This window comes from Chiloscyllium plagiosum, unplaced genomic scaffold (assembly GCF_037043375.1).
Source record: "Chiloscyllium plagiosum isolate Xiang-an unplaced genomic scaffold, Cpla_swu_hap1 HiC_scaffold_9, whole genome shotgun sequence".
Taxonomy (NCBI): Eukaryota; Metazoa; Chordata; class Chondrichthyes; order Orectolobiformes; family Hemiscylliidae; genus Chiloscyllium; species Chiloscyllium plagiosum.
Genome location: NW_028270147.1, coordinates 13,527,044 through 13,549,917, shown reverse-complemented (window position 1 = coordinate 13,549,917; position 22,874 = coordinate 13,527,044). Strand labels below are relative to the sequence as shown.

At 45.3% G+C, this 22,874-nt stretch overlaps 1 protein-coding gene across 3 annotated transcripts in view; it reads left to right on the top strand.

The window, feature by feature from the left end:
• Positions 1-22,874, top strand: part of ak5 (adenylate kinase 5) — an 87,727-nt gene that overhangs the window by 20,687 nt on the left and 44,166 nt on the right. For all 3 annotated transcript variants that reach the window (XM_087990255.1, XM_043698685.2, XM_087990254.1), the window contains exons 2-6: positions 3,466-3,652; positions 4,345-4,512; positions 9,951-10,123; positions 15,633-15,746; positions 19,565-19,756. In XM_087990255.1, the coding sequence (XP_087846381.1) occupies positions 3,466-3,652; positions 4,345-4,512; positions 9,951-10,123; positions 15,633-15,746; positions 19,565-19,756 (834 nt within the window). The remainder of the gene's footprint in view (positions 1-3,465; positions 3,653-4,344; positions 4,513-9,950; positions 10,124-15,632; positions 15,747-19,564; positions 19,757-22,874) is intronic.

Below are 22,874 nucleotides of genomic sequence, written 5' to 3'. Positions count from 1 at the left end.
GGCGTGGAATGCATAAGGGCAGGCATTGCGGGTTGAAAATAGGGTTACAACATTAAAATAACTCCGACTGCATCCCTTCTCCGATACCTGTATCAGTATCTGTGTCAATAGGTTCTGTGGGTTGACTCTAGTACGTAGTAATTGAAAGTTAAAAAGGTAAACACTGCAGCAGCTGGGGAAATAGAGAGCACATAAGGGTTGGGTATTGATCGTTTAATTATATTTTGATGTGTATAAAGTCTTTCTTGAAACAGATGGGCTACAAAGGTGCAGGAGATGCATTATTTTCTCGACATTTTGATTTAAAATGTAAGTTTTTTGTTTAAAATTTTGACTTAAGTTACAACGCGCCTAAGGGACTGTCCCCTTTCTGTTGTCCCTTTGTTTCCATTCTCGCTTACTTTGGCTTTTCCCAAATGAGGACTTGGATGTGTCTGTAAAGAAGAGGCAGTCTGCAGAGTGGAGGTGTGGATTTTGTGGCAAGCAATAAACATTCCAGTCTCAGTGTATCCTTCACAAATAGGCTTCAGTCTTCTAACCGTCTGCAAATCGATAAACCAATTAGGAGTAGACCTAGGACACGCTGATCTGAGAATAACAATAATATTTTATACGCCGGGATTCTTCTGTTTGGAGCAGGGATGTTGGCTGGGGAGTTTTAATAGAGGAGTTTGAAATTTGCAGTGTTTTTGATAGCAGTTAGCTCAGTTCTCTGAGCAGCTGGTATGTGAGGCCAGCAGCGTGGATTCAATTCCTGCACTGGCTGGTGCTGTCATGAATCTGGATTAGTGATGCTGGAAAAGCACAGCAGTTTAGGCAGCATCCAAAGAGCAGTAAAATCAATATTACGGGCAAAAGCCCTGATGAAGGGCTTTAGCCCGAAATGTCGATTTTGCTGCTCCTCAGATGCTGCCTGAACTGCTGTGCTTTTCCAGCACCACTGATCCAGAATCTGGTTTCCAGCATCTGCAGCCATTGTTTTTACCTTGATGCTGTGATGAACATTTCATTCCAACATCTTCCCTTTCCCTGACCCATGGTGATCATTGGGTTAAACCACCATCAATTGTCTGTTTCTAATGAGAGAGGTTGGGTAAGACTATGATGACTTCACCTTTATCGTTAAAGATATGAGATCGGTCCCACTGGCCAGACAGAGGGCTCTGGCTTAATTATAGGCATTGGGAATGGAAGCAAAGGGAAATTTAAGAGTTTTGTATTTCTAAGTAGCAAACTGTGATCTGAAAGGCACAGCCTGAAGCATAGAAGCAGATTGCACAGAAACTTCCAAGAAGGAGTTGGATGTATACATGATGAAGAAAAAGATTGCTGGCTATGGGAAGGAGGAAGATTGGGTTACTTCAGTGCATTCTATTTTGCCAATGTAGAATCCATGGGGGCTGATGGAGGATAGGGTTACAACCTCATAGAAACCCTGCAGTGCAGAAAGAGGCCATTCAACCTATTGAGTCCACAGTGACCCTCCAAAGATCATCCCAACCAGACATACCCACCTATTCTGTCCTTGCAACCATGCATTTCCCAGGGCTAATCCACCTAACTAACACATCCCTGGACACTGTGGAGCAATTTAGCATGGCCAATCCACCTAAGCTGCACATCTTTGGACTGTGTGAGGAAACCGGAATACCCAGAGGAAACCCAGGCAGACATGGGGCAAATGTGCAAAATCCACACAGCCAGTCACCCGAGGGTGGAATCAAACCAGGGTTCCTGGTGCTGTGAGGCAGCAGTGCTAACCACGTAGCCACTGTGCTGCCCAGATTGGTTCTGTTGGTTGGCTGATTTTCTTTTTCAGGGGAGTGGAACTAATTGGAGAGTTTATTCAAAAAGCTGGAACTCGCACAAGGAGCTGAATGGCCTCCATCTGTCCTACACAAACTCTTTAAAGAGTGGCAGGTCAGCAGAATGTTAATAGCTGGGTTATTGATGATATCAACTGGGTTACTGATGATATCAACTGGGTTACTAATGATATTAATTGGGTTATTAATGATATTACCTGGGTTACTAATGTTATTAACTAGGTTACTAAGCTCCCTGGGAACAAGCAGCCCTAACGTCTTTTCAGTGTCTTTCCTCTTCCTTTCTGTAGATGCAAGAAAGGCTGTCACTTCTCAGAGTGCATCCATTTCTGCTTTTCCTCTCCATGTTGCAGACTCAGACCCAGTTTGATATTTCTCTCTCTGGGAACTGGAGCAACATTAATGCAGGATCTGGCACTGGGACAGAGAAGCATGTCTCCTCCTTGTTCTTGCATTACACTGTTCCAGTTATCTCCCAAAATAAAAATGTTCAAATAGAAGTCACCTAAAGGATATGCAAGGATCATATAAGGAGGGGAAGAAAGAGAATTATTATAATTGATAGACCATTGGGACAGGTGTTTTATACACTCGCTGTTGAGTCCTGTGATAAAACACAGGTACTGAGTCCAAAAATGGGGAAGTAATTCTCAACCTTTAGAAAGCTCTGTTTGGGAGTGATTGAGTCATAGAATCATTAGCACAGAAACAGACCCTTCCTGTCCAACAGGTCCATGCTGACCAGATATCCTAATCTAGTCCCATTTGCCAGAACTTGGCCCACATCCCCCTTCCTATTCATCTACCCTTCCTGATGTCTTCTAAATTTGTCTCTAATTCCAGTCACCATACTTCTAGCAAGGATGTGATGGTCCTTGAAGCTGTGGAGGAGGTTCACTAGAATGGGCCCAGGGTTGAGGGAATTTTCACTACAAAGTTAAGTTGGAGAAGCTAGAATTATTCTCCAGTGGAGACTGGGGTGTATGAGATGATGACAGGTTTAGACAAGATAGACACAAGAAAGCTGTTCCCCTGAGACCCTAATTGAGGTGTTATTGAAGTGATGTGGAGTGAGGTATGAGGAAGAGCCTTTTTTTGTGCAGAAAGTGGTAGTCGCTCAGAGTCACTGCTGAGGGTTAGTAGAGGAAATGACCAGAGAGTTTTGTTTTTCCTGCAAAACCAAATTGAACAGAAACTTGAGCAAACATAGAAACAGAGCTGAAAATGTGTTGCTGGAAAAGCGCAGCAGGTCTGGCAGCATCCAAGGAACGGGAGAATCGATGTTTCGGGCATAAGCCCTTCTTCAGAAACATACAAGACAGGAGCAGGAGGAGGCCATTCAGCCCTTTGAGCCTGCTCCTCCATTTGCCATGATCGTGGCTGATTGTCCAACTCAGTAGTCTAATCCTGCTTTCTCCCCATAACCTTTGACCCCATTCACCCCAAAATAAGCATACAGGGCACAAGTAGGGTGATGGGACTGCTTGCCCTAGGGAGTGCTGATCAGAGGGCTAGCATTGATGGGGCGAATGGCCTGTATAGTAAGGGTCCTCTCACCACAGCTGGCAAACATTTGCCGGGGTACAGCCCAATGTCACTGGTGAAAATTCAATGGCACCTTCTCTTTCCTTCTCTGTAGAGCCTGCTCTCAGGGCTAATGTACTACAGACCCGACGACCCTGTTGACTACTTGGACAGCTGCCTGAGGAAAGTGAAGGAGCTGGGAGGATCCAACAGAGTGCAGTGGGACACCTTTCTGGCCCAGGAGAAGAGGACTTTGCCTCCTCTGTACGGTTGCCAGAGCAGAAGATCACTCTTTAAGAACGGTAAGGGGGTCTGCTACTTCCACACTACCCACTTCCAGGAGTGTGAAAGTATCACGTTCAATTTACTTGGGATTTGGCGACTTCCCCAGAGAGGAGGATGGGACAGCTCATTTATAAAAGTATCATTCAAATCTGTGTACCCCTCTTGTGTCAGTAATGATGCATTGGGATACCATCTCCCTGCTCAAGTGTTCAGGCTGCAGTCCAGGGACCTCAGCCTCATAATCCAGGGTGGAGAGTTCTGTGCAGTGCTGAAGGGGCAATGCCCTCTCAAAGATGCTGCCTTATGGAAAAACTGTCCTCGTGCACCCTTCTGGAGACATTAAAAGCCATACCTGTTTAACCCACTCTCTGAAGAACAAAGAATTCCCATTGTCTGGCTTGTGTTCAAGGTTCTAGAGTGGGGTTTGATCCCACAGCCCCCTCAATCAGGCAAAGCTACATCAACAGAGTGAAGCTGACACACCAGAATGATGACATGTCAGAACGCGAACAAAAACAAGATTCATCAAAGGTCACAATCGAACACATCAGAGAGCTTTCTGAATGTTAGCTCCATCTTCATGTGTTTGAAAGGGGGAGGAAAGAGATCAAAGAGCTGAAAGGATTATTAAATGTCAGAAACCTGATTAATTGACTGATAAAGACGTACAGACGTATTCCTGTGTCTATTCCTGCTGTTCTGCTTGCAGTTCTGCCCGACACTCCCAGCTTTTCTTATCGACGCTATGACCGACTGCCTCCCATCCATCAGTTCTCCATCGAGAGTGACACCGACCTGTGTGAAACTGCTGAGCTCATCGAGGAGTACACAGTGTTCGACCCAAGCAAACCCCGCCCTTGGATCATACTGCTCATAGGTAACGCTGGGGAGTTATCAGATCATGGGGGGTGAAAGGGGAGCTGGCTGTCTAATGGTAATGTCACTAAACACCCAGATGCCCTGACTAATGCTCTGGGGTCAGAAGTTCACAAGATAGTCAGGTCTAAATTTCATTAATAAATCTGGAATGAAAAAGCTACTTTCAGTAATGGTGGCAAGTAGTGTGAAAATCTGTCTCATTCACTAGTGTCCTTTAAGGTTGGAGATCTGCCATTCTTACCCAATCTAACCTGCATGTGACTCCAGACCCACAGCAACATGGCTGACTCTTTACTGCCCTTTGTTATGGTCCCAGCCAGAGCCTCAGATACATCAGAGCCCTCCAAAACAACGTAAAGGAATGAGACGACAATGGGGTCCACCCTCCCCAGAGACTGCGGCAGTTCATGAGGGTGGCTCACCACCAAGTTCTATAGCATTCATTCATGGGATGAGGACATCAATGGCCAGACCAGCATTTATTGCCCAGAGGGCAGTTAAGAGTCAACCACATTGCTGTGGGTCTGGAGGCCAGGTAAGGATGACCGATCTCCTTCCCGATAAATATTAGTGAACTGGATAGTGCTTTATTTCCACTGATAATCAATTCCTGGTCATCATTAGACATTTAATTTCAGATTTTTAACGAATATAAATTCCACTATTGGACATGAACCCAGGTCCCTGGAATATTACCTAGGTCTATGGATTAACAGTGTGTGATAATACCACTGGACCATCACCTCCCCATGGGGAGTAAGTCCTAGCTAGCAGCACTCATATCCCACATGTAACAACTACACCAGTTATGCCTTCAGTGCACTCCATGAACTGTCAGTTTCAAAACTTTGTTTAGTTTACTTTTTTGTTTTATCTTTTGAGTATTTCCATTTATAATTAACCAGCTGCAAAGCTTTTGTTTTAAACAAGATGAAGATTGATTTATTGTGAAAATTTACTGTAAATTATTCAATTAAAAAGTGATATCATTAATACCTAAAATGCAGATACAAAAATTAAAAGTAGATCCTGATAAAAGATACTAATTAATGTAGTGATTGTAATGAGGTCAGCCAGGTCGATCTCAGAATATGAGTTCCCTGGCTGGGGCTGTTAACCTGGTCCAGTCAGGGAGCCCTGGCTGACAGATAGAAACAGGAGTGTCGGAGGTTCTGTTCACTGTAGCAGCAGGCTCTGAGCTTGCTGGAAGAGTATCATGTACAGGGGAACCTCGATTATCCGAACGTGATGGGTGGACACTATTTTGTTTGGATAATCGATTATCCGCTTAATTGATCAAATGCCTTTCCTCTGGGGCTCGGAGTTTTTAAAGTCTGCTCCTCGTTCAGGAGACTGCAACAGGATACCGTGCAGGAGGTCCCGGCCCTTCCCCCAACCCCTCCCCCCCCCCCCCCCCCCCCCCCCCACGCTCCCAGCTCCCAACACCCCTGCTCCCAACACTGACCCCGTCCCCAACAGCCCTCCCCACAACCCCATAACCCCATCCAACACCGCCTCCCTGCCCCCAACACTGATCCCGCTCCCCCGCCCCCAACACCCCCCCACCCGCAACCACCACCCCATCCAACACCGCCTCCCTGCCCCCAACACCGACCCCGCTCCCCCGCCCCCAACACCCCCCCCCACACGCAACCACCACCCCATCCAATACCGCCTCCCCGTCCCCAACACTGACCCCACTCCCCACCGTCTCCAACCCTGTCCAACACGGATCCGACCCCAACACCATGCAACACCGCCCCACTGCTCCTGACCCCATGCAACACCTGCCCCGCTCCCAATCCTGTCCAACAGTGCCCCCACACCCAACACCGTGCAACACTGCCCTTGCCCCCGCCCTCAACCCCAACCAACACAGCCACCTGCCTATCCCCCTATCCCATAGACAATCGCCCCCTCTCCAGTGCAGCTAGACTGGACGCCAACAACTAGACTGCTGGAGTTGCCTTTGTGGGGGAAGTCTCCAAATAGCGCGCACACACACCTGTTTACTGCAACTGTTTGACAGGTTCCACCTTTGCCTTGTACAGGACAATGTTGGAGAGATTATCTGGGGAAGGGGAGTGGGGTTAGGGTACACCCCTGTGTAGAACTCCAGTGTAAGTGTGGGGAGAGAGCGAGGGTGAGCAGACAGTCATTTGGAGACCATGCCTGTTTAATCACTGTACACAAAAGATGCGATCACTGTTGGAAACACATCTTTGACGTAACGTTTCCATCGGGACCTCAAGATCTCCTTCGGATAATCCGATTTTTGGATAATTGGTATTCGGATAATCGAGTTTCCTCGGCACTATGAATGTGTAAATAAAGGGTGACTTGGTGACGGAATACCAACCTTCCTGAAGTTATTTCAATTAACATGGAATCTGTTAGCAGTGCAGGCCTGTTATTTGTTTGAAGAGTCTATTTCTGAGGGAGAGGGGTAAAAAAACTTCAGCAGCTGTGTGGTTTCTACAGCTCAATAGTTGAAGATTTTTCGATAAGTGTACTGAGCAGAACAGGCTCTGGAACAGAACAAAGACTAACTTATTTTGCTTGAATGGCTCTGAAGTTTGTATAGTGACAGCAGAGTATTAAAGCTTTAAAAACAAGATTTTTTCATAGCTTTCTGCTTTATTAAAAAAACTAATTTCATTATGTCATTAAAACACCATTCATCAAGTCCCTTTAAACTACAAATAGCAGAAACTGTTAGCACTTGAAACTCTTTTTCCTGTATAAATAAAGATTGTGAGTTTGAACAGCCAGCGTTGTCAATGAAAAGTTGTTTTCCTTGGGGTGCAGCTAGCCCCACAGTCTAGTGGATGTCTGTGTTCTCAGTCAAGAATAATTAACGCGGTTTATTTCCCTTCAAATGCTCATCCAGTTTCATTTTGATGAAATAGACCGTCTTCACGTCCAGCATCCTCATGGGAAAAGCTCTGGTTCATTAACACTCAATCACTACAGTAGAAAATTCTTCTTTAAACCCTTCATACATCATTTGCTCAAAGCTGTAAAATTGTGCTCCCTCGTCTTTGTATCATTGGATAATGGGTACATTCTTTATCTAAATCTGTCATAGTCTTGTGCCCCTCTGTCAGAACACCCTTAAACTCCTTGCTCCAAGAGGAAACCACAATGTTTCTAACTTCATGTTAGAAGGATAGAATCCCTACAGCGTGGAAGCAGGCCATTCAGTCCATTGAGTCCACTCTGACCCTCTGAAGAGCATCCTACCCAGACCCACTGGCTGGACTGTAGGAGGAGGCCAGAGCACCCAGAAGAAACCCACACAGATACAGGGAGAACGTGCACATTCCACACACATGGTCACCCAAGGCTGGAATCTAACCCAGGTCCCTATGAGGCAGCAGTGCTGACCACTGAACCACCATGTCACCCTGCTGTCAAATAGTTAAAACATCCCCATCCCCTGGTTTGCTCGCTGTGCTGGAAGGTTTGGTTTCAGATGTTTCATCATCATTTTAGGTAACATCATCAGTGAGCCTCCGGATAAAGCACTGATGGTCTTGATCTGTCACTATCTCAGGACCAACTGGGTAAAGATCTGGTTAGACTATAAGTAGAATATTGTATCTACTTTTTGACACTAGACTTTTGGAAAGATAGGAGATGCTGAGGAGATTTTGCAATGGGGGTGGGGATAGCAAGTTTTGAGAAGATTTGTAGCTCAGGTTGAGATTCTGGATGTAGGTTTTGCTCACTGAGATGGATGGTTCGGTTTCAGACATTTCAATACCTAGTATGGTGATGAAATGTCTGAAACATCATCAGTGAGCCTCCAGATGAAGCACTGGTGGTATGGTCAGCTTTTTATTTGTGTTTAGGTTTCCTTGGGTTGGTGATGTCATTTCCTGTGGTGATGATATTTCCTGTTCTTTTTCTAAGGGGGTGGTAAATGGGATCCAAGTCGATGTGTTTGTTGATAGAGTTCCGGTTGGAATGCCATGCGTCGAGGAATTCTTGTGCGTGTGTCTGTTTGGCTTGTCCTAGGATGGATGTGTTGTCCCAGTCCAAGTGGTGTCCTTCCTCATCTGTATGTAAAGGTACTAGTGAAAGAGGGTCATGTCTTTCTGTAGCTAGTTGATGTTCATGTATCCTGGTGGCTAGCTTTCTGCCTGTTTGTCCAATGTAGTGTTTGTTACAGTTCTTCCACGGTTTTTGTAAATAACGCATTTTGTTTGCTTGTTTGGGTGTGTTGCTGAGAATTCAGCAGGCTGTGTTCATTGGGTACCCGTTCTTTTTGGATATACTGTATAGTTGATTTTTCTCTGCTCTTCATAGTTTTTCTGTGTTACAATGTGTGGTGGCTTATTGAAATAATGTTCCAATGCAGCTTAGTTTGAATTTTGGTTTCTGTAGTTGAGAACACAGTGATGGAAAAGTACATCAGGTCAGGCAACATCCAAGGACCTGGAGAATCAACGTTTCAGGTATAAGTCCTTCATCAGGAACCTCCATGATTGCTTCTGTAGTTCAGCATTTGGCCAGTATGTATTGTTTTTCTGTAGATGCTGGTTTGAAATTCCCCAAACCACGTCCAGAAACCCAAGCCACTCTCCCCTACATCAAAGACATCTCGGAAATGACTGCCAGACTACTCAGACCCCTTGGCATCATGGTAGCATAGAAACCCACCAACACACTAAAACAGCAGCTAATGAACTTGAAGGAACCTATACAGACAACAAGTAAAACTAATGTCATTTACAAAATACCTTGCAAGAACTGTAGTAAACACTACGTTGGATAAACAGGCAGAAAGCTAGCCACCAGGATATATGAACATCAACTAGCTACAGAAAGACATGACCCATTTTCACTAGTACCTTTACATACAGATGAGGAAGGACACCACTTGGACTGGGACAACACTTCCATCCTAGGACAAGCCCAAGAGAGACACGCACAAGAATTCCTCGAAACATGGCATTCCAACCGGAACTCTATCAACAAACACATTGACTTCGATCCCAATTACCACCTCCTGAGAAAAAGAACAGGAAATGACATCACCACAGGAAATGATGTCACCAACGCAAGGAATCCTAAACACATAAATAAAAAGTGGGCCATACCACCAATGCTTCATCTGGAGGCTCAATGACAATGTTTCAGACATTTCGTCATCATACTAGGTAACAAAACCGAACCTTCCAGCTCAGCGAGCAAACCTACATCCACAACCTCAACCTGAGCTGTAAATCTTCTCCAAACTTGCTATCCCCATCCTCATTGTAAAATCTCCTCAGCATCTCCTATCCTTCCTCAAGTCTAGGGTCAAGAAATAGCTACAATATTCCAGTTACAGTCTAAACAGATCTTTATTCGGTTGTGTGTAGTGACAGATTGAGACCCTATGTAAATGCAATTATTTCTTTGTTAATACACTCATCTGTTGCTGTTCAGGTGGTCCGGGCAGTGGGAAGGGTACTCAGAGCCTGAAGATCGCCAAGCATTATGGATTTGAATACATTTCAGTGGGAGACCTTCTCAGAAAGAAAATGATCCACAACACAACTTGTAACCGGAAGTGGAGTTTAATTGCCAAAATAATCACCAATGGGGAATTGGCACCTCAGGTAAAAGCCTTTATCTAGCCACCAATTCTCGTGCTTGTATAATTTCTCTTAAGAGTGATTGCAGAGTCCAGTAAATGTAGTTACGTTGTGATACTGCACCAGGAACATCCCATGGGGGAGAAAAGAATTCACTACTTATCCAAAATGCAAACCTGAATTTCTATAGCACAATGCTAATCCCAAAGTATTTTACACATAAAAATGTAATTTTAAAGGATAGTCTATCCCTTTTGCAGTCTAGAGAATGTGGTGACTAATTACAAACAGCAAAATCTCTTAAACAGTCATGTGAGTTTCTGAGGCACTTAATAACCAATTAGCACTCTCTGCTCATACAGAATCAACTCTTCTTCTCGATGATGGTATTTTTGCATAGTGTCCTAGACTTGTAAATCTCCTACAGTGTGGAAGCAGGCCATTCAGCCCATCCGGTCCACACTGATCTTCCAAAAAGCACCCCACCCTATCCCTGCGTTTCCCATTACCAATCCACCTAACCTGAACACCCTTGGACTGTGGGATGAAACCAGAACACCTGGAGGAAGACCCAGGGAGAATGTGCAAACTCCGCACAGACGGTCACCCAAGGCTGGAATCAAACCTGCGTCCTGGTGCCTTTGGTTACAGTGCTAGCCTTTCAGCCACCGTGCCATCCTGACGAGCTCAAGCTGAAAAGCTTCAATAACATAGAACATATAACAGTACAGCACAGAACAGGCCCTTCAGCCCACAATGTTGTGCCGACCATTGATCCTCATGTAAGGTAAACCTAATGTACAAACCCTCAAATTTCTGTGACCATATGCATGTCCAGCAGTCTCTTAAATATCCCCAATGACCTCGCTTCCACAACTGCTGCTGGCAACGCATTCCATGCTCTCACAACTCTCTGCGTAAAGAACCCGCCTCTGACACCCCCTCTATACTTTCCGCCTAACAGCTTAAACCTATGACCCCTCGTGTTAACAGTTTCTGCCCTGGGAAAAAGTCTCTGGCTATCAATTCTATCCATGCTTCTCATTATCTTGTACACCTCAATTAGGTCCCCTCTCTTCCTCCTTTTTTTCCAATGAAAAAAGTCCGAGCTCAGTCAACCTCTCTTCGTAAGATAAGCCCTCCAGTCCAGGCAGCATCCTGGTAAACCTCCTCTGAACCCTCTCCAAAGCATCTACATCTTTCCTATAGTAGGGCGACCAGAACTGGACACAGTATTCCACAGTATAACGTGTATCTTTTCCCAGCAATAATCAAGTTCCAGTGCTACCAGATGTGATAATGATTCCAATGAACTTGGTTTTTCTTAAGCTCATAATAAATAGAGGCAGGAGTAGACCATTTGGCCTTTCAAATCCGGTCCATCATTCAGTGCAGTCTCTACTTACCTCCAACGTCACTTGCTTGTCTTCAACCCACCTGCTCCGCGTCCCCTCCATCCCAACATTCCTTGAATCCCTGAAATGCCATAAGTCCCTTCCAACCTTAAATAGGATGGTTCCATTGCTGGAGCATCCACAAACCGCTGAGGTGTGGATTGGAAACATTCACAACCTTTTGGGTGAGGACATTTCTTCTCAACTCAATGCTGATCTGAAGCCCCAACCACATCTCCGTTTTTCAAGATTTCCCAGTCAGGGATAACGACCTCTCAGCGTTCACTCTGTCAAGCCCCTTCAGAATTGTCTGCATTTCAATGAGATTTCCTCTCTAGAGCAGATAGACCCAATTTACTCAGCCTGGGAAACAATTTTGCAAACTTTTGTTTTTCCGTGCTCCAGGGCAAGTATCTAATTCCTTACGGGGGCTCTTTTGGCACAGTGGTAAAGTCTCTACCTCTGGCCCAGGAGGGTTAGGTTCACGTTCAAGCTCCAGAGGTTGTCATAACACATCTGACAACTGCACAAAACCTTAGTTAGGCCATAGCTGGAGTACAGTGTGCAGTTCTGGAACCCACGTCATAGGAGGGATGTGACTGGAGTACTGGACTGAAGCATGCAGAGAAGGTTTGCCAGGATGGTGCCCAGGGTTGCAGACTTCCAATTATGGAGAAAGATTGTGTTGTTCTCCTTGGGGCAGAGGAGATTGAGAAGGGACATGATTGAGATATGTAAAGCTGTGAGCATTGAGTGATCATTGACCAGGGAGCATAGATTAAGATAAGAGGCAGAAGACTGAGAGGGGAAGTGAGCAGAAATGTTTTAACCAGAGGGTGATGGGAGTCTGCAACTCACCGCCTGTGAGGGTGGGAGAGGCATAAATCCTCATCACATTGAAGAAGCATTCAGATGTACATCTGCAATGCCAAGACACACAAGGCTATGGGCCAAGTGGGATTAGAATAGTGAGGTAGTTGTTTGTGACTGACACAGACACAATGGGCCGAAAGGCCTTTTTCTGTGATGTAGACTTCCATGACCCTAGGACATCATAGTATCTATATCCATTCCTTACAGAGACAGGTGCTGTGGTAGTGTCGCTACCTTTGACAGAGGATTCAAGTCTGACATGGTCTAGAAGTGTGTAATAACATCTCTGAACAGATTGATTAGAAAATTATCTTTAATTCCTAAAGTATGGAAGTTGTGGTCACACACGGTATTTCAGCTTGGTCTCACCAAAAGCATTTGGGTCAGTTCCCAGTTGCCATCTTGAATTGCTGCAGTCCATTTGGTGTAGATATCCCCACAATGCTGGTAGGGAGGGAGTTCCAGCAGATTTACCCAGCAACACTGAGGTAATGGTGATATATTTCCAAGTCAGGATGGTGTTTGAATTGCATGAATAGGTGCCTAAGTAGCTTTGGTGAATTTCTATAGTGCATCTTGTAGGTGGTATACTCTATTGTTACTGAACAATGGCACTGGAGGGAGTAGTTGTTTGTGAGCGTGCTGTCATCAAGTAGACCACTTTGTTCACGATGGTGTCAAGCTTCTTCAGCGTTTAGATTAGATTCCCTACAGTATAGAAGCAGGCTGTTCAGCCCAACAAGTCCACACCAACCCTCCAAAGACTAACCCACCCAGACCCATTCCCCTACCCTATATTTACCCCTAACTAATGCACCTGACACTATGGGCAATTTAGCATGGCCAATTCACCTGGCTTGCACATCTTTGGATTGTGGGAGGAAACCAGAGCATCCAGAGGAGACAGGGAGAATGTGCAAACTCCACACAGACAGTCACCCAAGGCTGGAATTGAACCGGGCCCCTGGCACTGTGAGGCAGCAATGCTAACCACTGAGCCACTGTATTAGAGCTGCACTCACTCAGACAAGTAGGGAGTATTCCAACACACTCCCGACTTGTGCCTTGTGGACAATGGACAGGCTTTGAGATGATTTTCTTGCCGCAGTATTCTGAGCCTCTGTTCAGAGAGACACAGGGAAAGAGACACACACAGAGAGAAAGAGAGGCAGAGTCACACACAGAGATACACACAGAGACAGAGAAAGAGAGACACACAGTAGTAGAGAGACACAGAGGGGTGGTGAGAGAAAGAGAGAGCAAGACACAGGCAGAGAGAAACAGAGATGCAGGGAGAGATGCACAGAGATAGAGACACCGAGAGAGATAGAGAGGCAGAGAGATATATAGAGAGAGAGACAAACACAGAGGTGGTGAGAGAGAAAAGGCACAGAGGTGATGAAAGAGAACGAGAGACAGAGAGGGAGACAGAGAAAGATGCACAGAAAAAGAAAGGGACAGTACATATCTCTTAAGCTGGAGCTCCATTTTCCTGTTTTGAAGAAATATAGGTGACATAATCCTGCCTGATGTTTAAACTTTAAACAAATGACGTAGTTACGATCACATTGTGGAAAGTTGCTGTACACAGTGCTGTTGTATTTACAACAGTGACTATGCGTCAAGAGTACTTGAATGTTTTGTAAATCCAAGTTAATTAGTTTAAAATAGGAGGCTGATAAAGGCAATGAAATTGCAAGCTTGACATTTAACGGTTTTAATTTGTATAAAATCACAGGTTGGCTATTGCAGATAATAGCTGGAAATGTGTTGCTGGAAAAGCGCAGCGGGTCAGGCAGCATCCAGGGAACAGGAGAATCGACGATTCCTGAAGAAGGGCTTATGCCCGAAACGTCGATTCTCCTGTTCCCTGGATGCTGCCTGACCCGCTGCGCTTTTCCAGCAACACATTTCCAGCTCTGATCTCCAGCATCTGCAGACCTCACTTTCTCCTATTGCAGATAATAGAAAACTGCACAGGTCAAGGTTCTATTAGCTGTTCACTTTATTCTTTCATACGTTGTGGGCAGCACTGGCAAGGCCAATATTTGTTGTCCATCCCAAATTACTGCTGGACAGGACGGCTTGTTCAGTCATTTCCGACAGCAGTTAAGAGTCAGCCACGTTGTTACGGGTCTGGAGACCCATGTGGACCAGACCAGCTGATTTGTTTCCCTAATCATTGTCAGATAAACCAGATGGTTTTTTAATGACAATGGATAATAGTTCTCATGGTCGCCACCACTGAGACTAGCTTTATATTTCAGATATATTTAGGGTTCTTAGTGTGGTGGAGGAACAGAGGGATCTTGGGGTCTATGTTCATAGGTCTTTGAAAGTTGCCACTCAGGTGGATAGAGCTTGTAAGAAGGCCTATGGTGTATTAGCGTTCATTAGCAGAGGGATTGAATTCAAGAGTCGTGAAGTGATGTTGCAGCTGTACAGGACCTTGGTTAGGCCACATTTGGAGTATTGTGTGCAGTTCTGGTCGCCTCACTTCAGGAAAGATGTGGAAGCTTTGGAGAGGGTGCAGAGAAGATTTACCAGGATGTTGCCTGGAATGGAGAATAGGTCGTATGAGGATAGGTTGAGAGTGCTAGGCCTTTTCTCATTGGAACGGCGAAGGATGAGGGGTGAATTGATAGAGGTGTATAAGATGATCAGAGGAATAGATAGAGTAGACAATCAGAAACTTTTTCCCCGGGTACAACAGAGTGTTACAAGGGGACATAAATTTAAGGTGAAGGGTGGAATGTATAGGGGAGATGTCAGGGGTGGGTTCTTTACCTAGAGAGTGGTGGGGGCATGGAATGCGCTGCCTGTGGGAGTGGTAGAGTCAGAATCTTTGGTGACCTTTAAGCGGCAATTGGATAGGTACATGGATGGGTGCTTAAGCTAGGACAAATGTTCGGCACAACATCGTGGGCCGAAGGGCCTGTTCTGTGCTGTATTGTTCTATGTTCTAGATGTTATTCATGAAATTTAATTCTGCTGTGGTGGGATTTGAACCCATGTCCCTGGATTATTAAACAAACTGTGTAGCAGATACAATGGGCCAAATGGCCTCCACCTGTGCCTCAAAACCTCCTGTAGTTGTGTGATTAGCCTGGGGTTTTTGGACCTTAGTGACATTACCAGTGAAAGACACTGTCTTCCCCTACCTGAACAAATCAGTCTTGTTATAACCCTCACTTTTAACATTCTTCAGGATAACCTGAGTACATTTGGATTGAATTGTCCTCTCGTGTGTGTCTCTCCTTCTGAAGGAAACAACCATCACTGAGATCAAACGCCGTTTGATGCAGCTCCCAGACGCCCAAGGGTTTGTCATTGACGGATTCCCCAGGGATGTTGCTCAAGTGTTGTCCTTCGAGGACCAGGTATGGAGCTCTTTACTGTGTTTCTCCTTGGCAGGGCTATCACCAAGGATTGTGAGAACATGAGAAATACAGATGGATACATTTCTCGGTATTATGGAGCTTACAGGAAAATAACATGGAGGTAGAAGATCAGCCTTGATTTAGTTAAATGGCTGGCAGAGGACACTTTTCTTAATATTTATTCACAGGATGAGGGTGTTGCTGGCTAGTCCAGCATTTATTACCCATCCCTAATCACCCAGAGGGCAGTTAAGAGTCAACCACATTGCTGTGGGTCTGGAGTTACATGTCGGCCAGACCAAGTAAGGAGGCAATTTCTCTTCCTAAAGGACGAGATGGGTTTTTCTGACAATCAGTTCGTGGTCATCAGTAGATTCCAGATTTCTGTTGAATTCACGTTCCACCATCTGCAGTGGCAGGATTCAAAGCCAGGTCCCTAGAACGTTGTATGGGTCTCTGGATTAACACTCCAGGGGTAATGACACTCCCCTTAAAGTCGATAAAATGTGAAGTTGGAAAGGCACAGCAGGTCAGACAACAACAGAGGAGCAGGAAAGTCAACGTTCTGGGTCTGGACCCTTTAACAGGACTAGCCAGCTGTGCTTTTCCAGGTTCACATTTTATCAACTTGGACCTGCAGCATCTGCAGTCATTACTATCTCCAAGCCTACCCCTTAAAGCCTTGCCTTGATGCTCCTATGCTCCTGGTATTAGGAGGAGGAACCCTTCATTCCATCCTGGGCTTTTAACAACCTTCGCAGTGATTCAAAGACTCCCTCCCCCCAGTCATTAACACGCACCTTCTAATGTAGCAACACAGAAACAGACCCTTCGGTCCAACTCGCACGTGCCGACTGGATATCCTAACCTAATCTAATCCCATTTGCCAGCACATGGCCCATATCCCTTTAAACCCTACCCATTCATATTTCCATCCAGATGCATTTTAAATGCTGTAATTGTACCAGCCTCCACCACTTCCTCTGGCAGCTCATTCCATACACACACCGTTCTCTGTGTGAAAACGTTGCCCCTTAGGTCCTTTTTAAATTGTTAACCTCTCACTCTAAACCTATGCTCTCTAGTTCTGGACTCCCCCACCCCTATCCTATCCATGCCCCTCATGATTTTATAAACCTCTAAGGTCACCTCTTAGTCTCCGATGCTCCAGGGAAAACAGCCCCAGCCTATTTAACCTCTCCCTACAGCTCAAACTCCTCCAACTCTGGCAGCATCCTTGTCAATATTTTCTGAACCTTTTTCAAGTTTTACAGCATCCTTCCAATAGGAGGGAGACCAGAATTGCACACAATTTTCCAAACATGGCCTAACCAATGTCCTGTACAGTTGGAACATGACCTCCCAACTCCTATACTCAATGCTTTGTCCAATAAAGGAAAGCATACCAAGTGCCTTCTTCACTATCCTATCTACCTGCAACTCTACTTTCAAGGAACTATAATCCTGCAGTCCAAGGTTTCTTTGTTCAGCAACACTCCCCAGGACCTTGCCATTAAGTATATAAGTCCTGTTCTAATTTGCCTTTCCAAAATGCAACTCCTCACATTAATCTAAATTAAACTCCATCTGCCACTCCTCAGCCCATTTGCCCATCTGATCAAGATCCCATTGTATTCTGAGGTAACCTTCTTTGCTGTCCACTACACCTCCAATGTTCACATCAAAACCATTTATATAAATGATGAAAAGTAGTAGATCCAGCACAGATCGTTGTGGCACTCCACTGGTCACAGGCCTCCAGTCTGAAAAACAACCCTCCACCACTAACCTTGCTAACCAGTCGACTATGAGGAACCTTGTCAAACGCCTTAATGAAGTCCATATAGATCATATCTACCGCTCTGCCCTCATCACTCCTCTTTGTTACTTCTTCAAAAACTCAAGTTTGTGAGACACGATTTCCCACGCACAAAACCATGTTGACTGTCCTTAATCAGTCCTTACCTTTTGAAATGCATGTAAATCCTGTCCCTCAGGATTCCCTCCAATAACTTGCCCACCACCAATGTCAGGCTCATCAGTCTATAGTTCCCTGGCTTTTCCTTACCACCTTTCTTAAATAGTGGCACATTTTTGCCACCTCCAGTCCTTTGGCACCTCATCTGTGACTATCGATGATATAAATATCTCAGCAAAGGGCCCAGCAATCACTTCCCTAGCTTCCCACAGAGTTCTAGAGTACTGGGGATTTATCCACTTTTATGTGTTACAAGACACCCAGCACCACCTCCTCTGTAATACAGACATTTCTCAAGATGTCACCACCTATTTCCCCACATTCTGTATCTTCCATGTCTTTCTCCACAGTATCCACTGATGCAAAATACTTGTTTAGTATCTTCCTCCAACTCCTGTGGTTCCACGTATAGGATGCCTTGCTGATCTATTAGGGGCCCTAATCTCTCCCTAGTTACCCTTTTGATGTTGGAATCTGAAACTAAAACAGGGAACACTGGAGAAACTCAGCAGGTTTGGCAGCATCTGTGGGGTGAGAAACACAGATAGCATTTCGAATTGACAATTACTCTTCTTCAGATGACATCTTCCCTGAAGAGGAGTCCTATTTGATTCAAAACATTAACTCTTTTTCCAGTGATGTTGCCCACCATCAATGTGGGGTCCCAGCTTTCATTCCCAGACACAAGACTCTTTCACTTGTGACAATATTCAACCCAAAAATGAATCACTAATTCCAATTCGAAGAATCAAAATCTTCTAAAAATTAAAGCAGGGGGCACTTTTGGACAGAACAAATACAGAAATTGCTGGAGAAACTCAGCAGGTCTGGCAGCGCCTGTGGATAGAGAAACAGTTGACATTTCCCGTCATACCAAACTCAAAATGTTAACTCTTATTCTCTCTGCAACTTTCTCTGTATTTGCCTCAGATTTCCGGTATCCACAGTCATTCGCTTTTATCTGGAGTTATAGTCATAGAGATGTACAGCACGGAAACAGAACCATCAGTCCAACTCGTCCATAATATCCTAAAGAAATCAGGTCCCATTTGCTAGCACTTGGCCCTTATCTCTCCAAACCCTTCCTATTCATATACCCATCCAGATGCCTTTTAAATGTTGCAATTGTACCAGCCTCCACCACTTCCTCTGGCAGCTCAGTCCATACACACCACCCTCTGTGTGAAAAAGTTGCCCCTCAGATACTCTTCAAATCTTTCCCCTCTCACTTTAAACCCATGCTCTTTAGTTTCGGAATCCCCCCGTCCATTTAAAATACCTTCTCTATTTACCCTATCCATGCCCCTCATGATCTTATAAACCTCTCTAAGGTCACCTCTCCGCCTCTGACGCTCCAAGGAAAACAGCCCCATCCTAGTCAGCCTCTCCCTGTAGCTCAAACCCTCCAGCCCTGGCAACATCCTTCTAAATCTTTTCTGAACCCTTTCAAGTTTCACAACATCCTTCCGATAGGAAGGAGACCAGAATTGCACACAATATTCCAAAAGTGGCCTAACCAACGTCCAGTACAGCCGCAACATGACCTCCCAACTCCTGTACTCAATACTCTGGTCAATAAAGGTAAACATACCAAATGCCTTCACTTCCCCGACAAAAGGGAAATATGTACAATTCTCTCCTTCCTTGGTGATTGGACAGTTGTGGCTTCTGGAATTGAGTTAAGCTCCTTGTTGGCTGATGGGATAATGGGACAGATCAGTGAAGATTGAATTGGCAGGCTTGTGGGATTGGGTTCTGCTGATTCTTTGAATAGGCCTTTCATTCGGCTTCAACGAGCTCCTTTTCTCTCTCCCTCTCTTTTTAAACCTAACTTCAACAGATCTGCACCCCAGATTTAGTCGTGTTCCTGGCCTGTGCGAGTCACCAGTTGAAAGAGCGGCTGGAAAAACGGGCAGCACAACAGGGTCGCCCTGACGACAATCCCAAAGCCATCCAGAGACGACTGACCACCTTCAAACAAAACACCATCCCATTGGTCAAGTATTTCCAGGAAAGGGGGCTGATTGTCACGGTAAGCATTCTTGTATGAAATCCTCTGAACATGGAGATGTCTAAAGCCATCATTATTCATCTTGGCTTCTGATTCTGTGCTGTCCCTGAAACATCGGTACCCTTCTGCTGTAAGCTTTCATGGTGTAATGTGGGATCTTCCCTTGCACCAATAGAATACCACACTTCCTACATCACAACACCCATATCTATATGTTTCAGAGAGTTTAGGTCTGTACTCATTGCAGCTCAACAGAATGAGAGGTGACCTTATTGAGATTCTGAGGGGATTTGGCAGGGTAGATGTGGGAAGGGTGTTTGAGCGGTCAGCATCAAGCAGATAAAGGGTTTCAGTTGTCGTCTGACCTTGTGTCTTCTTTCCTCCTCCTCCCTCCACACCCTGTGCTGAGGTTAGCTCTCAGGAGATGCTGAGGACTGCAGATGCTGGAGATCAGAGTTGAAAGGTGTGATGCTGGAAAAGTACAGCAGGTCAGGCAGCATCCGAGGAGCAGGAGAACCGACGTTTCGGGCATAAGCCCTTCATCAGGAATGAGAGTTGGGGGTTAGTGGGGAAGGGGGCTGAGAGATAAATAGGAGGGGGGAGTGTGGGGCTGGGGGGAAGGTAGCTGGGAAGGTGATAGGTAGATGCAGGTGGCGGGGTGATGGTGATAGGTCAGAGGGGAGGGTGGAGCGGATAGATGGGAAGGAAGATGGACATTTCGGACAGTTCAAGAGTGCGGTGCTGAGCTGGGGGGCTGGAAATGGGATGAGGTTGGAGAGGGGAGATGAGGAAACTGGTGAAACCGACATTGATCCTGGGTCCCAAGGCGGAAGATGAGGCGTTCTTCCTCCAGGCGTTGGGTGGCTAGGATTTGGTGATGGAAGAGGCCAAGGACTTGCATATCCTTGACGGAATGGGAAGGGGAGTTCAATTCTCAGCCCCCTACCCCACCCCACATTCTTGATGAAGGGCTGATGCCCGAAACGTCAATTCTCCTGCTCTTCGGATGCTGCCTGACCGGCTGTACTTTTCCAGCACCACATTTTTCAACTGAGGTTAGGTCTCAGCCTGTAAACCTGTATCTCCACGTACTCTGTTACTACTACAGTTCTAAAGTGATCCCTGCTTTGCAACCTTGGCGATTTTCTTGGAATCGTGAAAGGAGTCCATTCGGCTCACCATGGTTCTACTAGCTCTGTGAAAACATAGTCCAATCTTCATCTCCCCACCCCGACTCTGAACTTGCCCCCAAAGCCCTGCATTTTACTTCTTCCTTCTCAAGTCCGGTTCTCTTTCCACATCCCACTTACAGGAAGCTGCTCTGAGATCGTAAGAGCATAAATACCTTTGTTTCTTCCCCAGGTTCCCTCAGGCTTTCACCAAAGCTTCTTAATTTAAAATGTTTCATCTCCAAACACTATCTCAGTCCAGTGCAAATGATTCAGCAGATGATTAAGGAAAGTGTTAAATGACAAGATTTTAAATGGAGTAGGAGCAGTGGTCATTGAAGATGGAGATGTAATATATGATAATGCCATAGAAAGTAATCCTTCCTTTCACATCAAAAGACTTATGATATCAAAACATGGGGTCAATGTTGTTGGTATTTAAATGTTTTCTTCAGTTTTGCACACTTAGAGTCCTAGAGTCATAGAGATGGACAGCACGGAAAGAGACTTTTCAGTCCAACTCGTCCATGCCAACCAGATATCCTAAATTAGTCTGGTCCCATTTGCCAGCACGTGGCCCAAATCCAATTAAACCCTTCTTGTTCAAATAAATGCTGTAATTGTACCAGCCTCCACCACTTTCTCTGGCAACCCAATCCATACACGTACCACCCTCTGCATGAAAAAGTTACCCCTTAGGTCCCTTTTAAATTTATCCCCTCACACCCTAAATCTATGCCCTCTAGTTCTGGACTCCCCCCACCCAAGGGAAAAGACCTTGTCTATTCACCTTATCCGTGCCCCTCATAATTTTATAAATCTCTATAAGGTCATCCCTTAGCATCCGCGCTCCAGGGAAAACAGCCCCAGCTTATTCAGCCTCTCCCGATAGCTCAAATCCTCCAAAACTGGCAACTGTACCCTTTCAAGTTTCACAACATCCTTCTGATAACAGGGAGACCAGAATTGCATGCAATATTCCAAAAGGGGCCTAACCAATGTCCCGTCCAGCTGCAACATGTCCTTCCAACTCTTATACTCAATGCTCTGACCAATAAAGAAAGGCATACTAACCACCTTCTTCACTGCCCTATCTACCTGCGACTCCATTTTCAAGGAACTGCACTCCAAGGTCTCTTTGTTCACTTTAGGAAAGACTGGTACTGAAAAACCTGGGACTGCTGTCCTCAGAAAAGAGAAGGCTGAGAGGCTTTAATTTGATTTGGTTTGATTTATTGCTGTCACGTGTGCTGAGGTACAGTGAAAGGTTTTACATACTTTACAGGCAGATCCTACTATACCAGTGCATCAGGGTAACAGAACACAGTGCAGGATATGACTTTACAGCTGTGAAAAAGTGCAGATAGAGATCAATATTAACCTTTAAAGACATCCATTCGAAAGGCTGATAAGAGTGTGAATGGGGCTGTTCTTGCATCTGCTTGTACCTGTATTCAGACTTTTATATCTTCTGCCCAATGGAAGAGGATAGAGAAGGGTATAACTGGGGTGGGAGGGGTCGTTGATTACGTTTGTGTGATGGACGGGACTGTTTTCACAGCTCTGTGTAGTAGTCCAGTTGAAATCTCATTAGAGGAATTCAAAATCCTGATTGTGTCTGGATTGACTCCGTTGTTCTCACACTCTCTTGAATGGATCGAGAGTGAGAGGGTGCAGACTTAAAATATTGGCCAAAGAAACCACAGGAGGAAACGCTTTTTCATGGAATCTAGTTGGTTGGATCTGCAGTGCACTGTCTGAATGAGGTGGAGGCAGGTTCAATTGAGGCATTCGAAAGGGAATTAAATGGTAATTTGAAATGAAAGAATGTACCAGGTTATGGGAGAAAGCGAGAGATTGGCATTCAGGGAATTGGAGAGCTGATACATATACAATGGGCCCAATGGTCTCCTCCTGCATTGTATTAATCCTGTGATTCATTGTGCAGCACTTTTGTTATTCAGATGCTC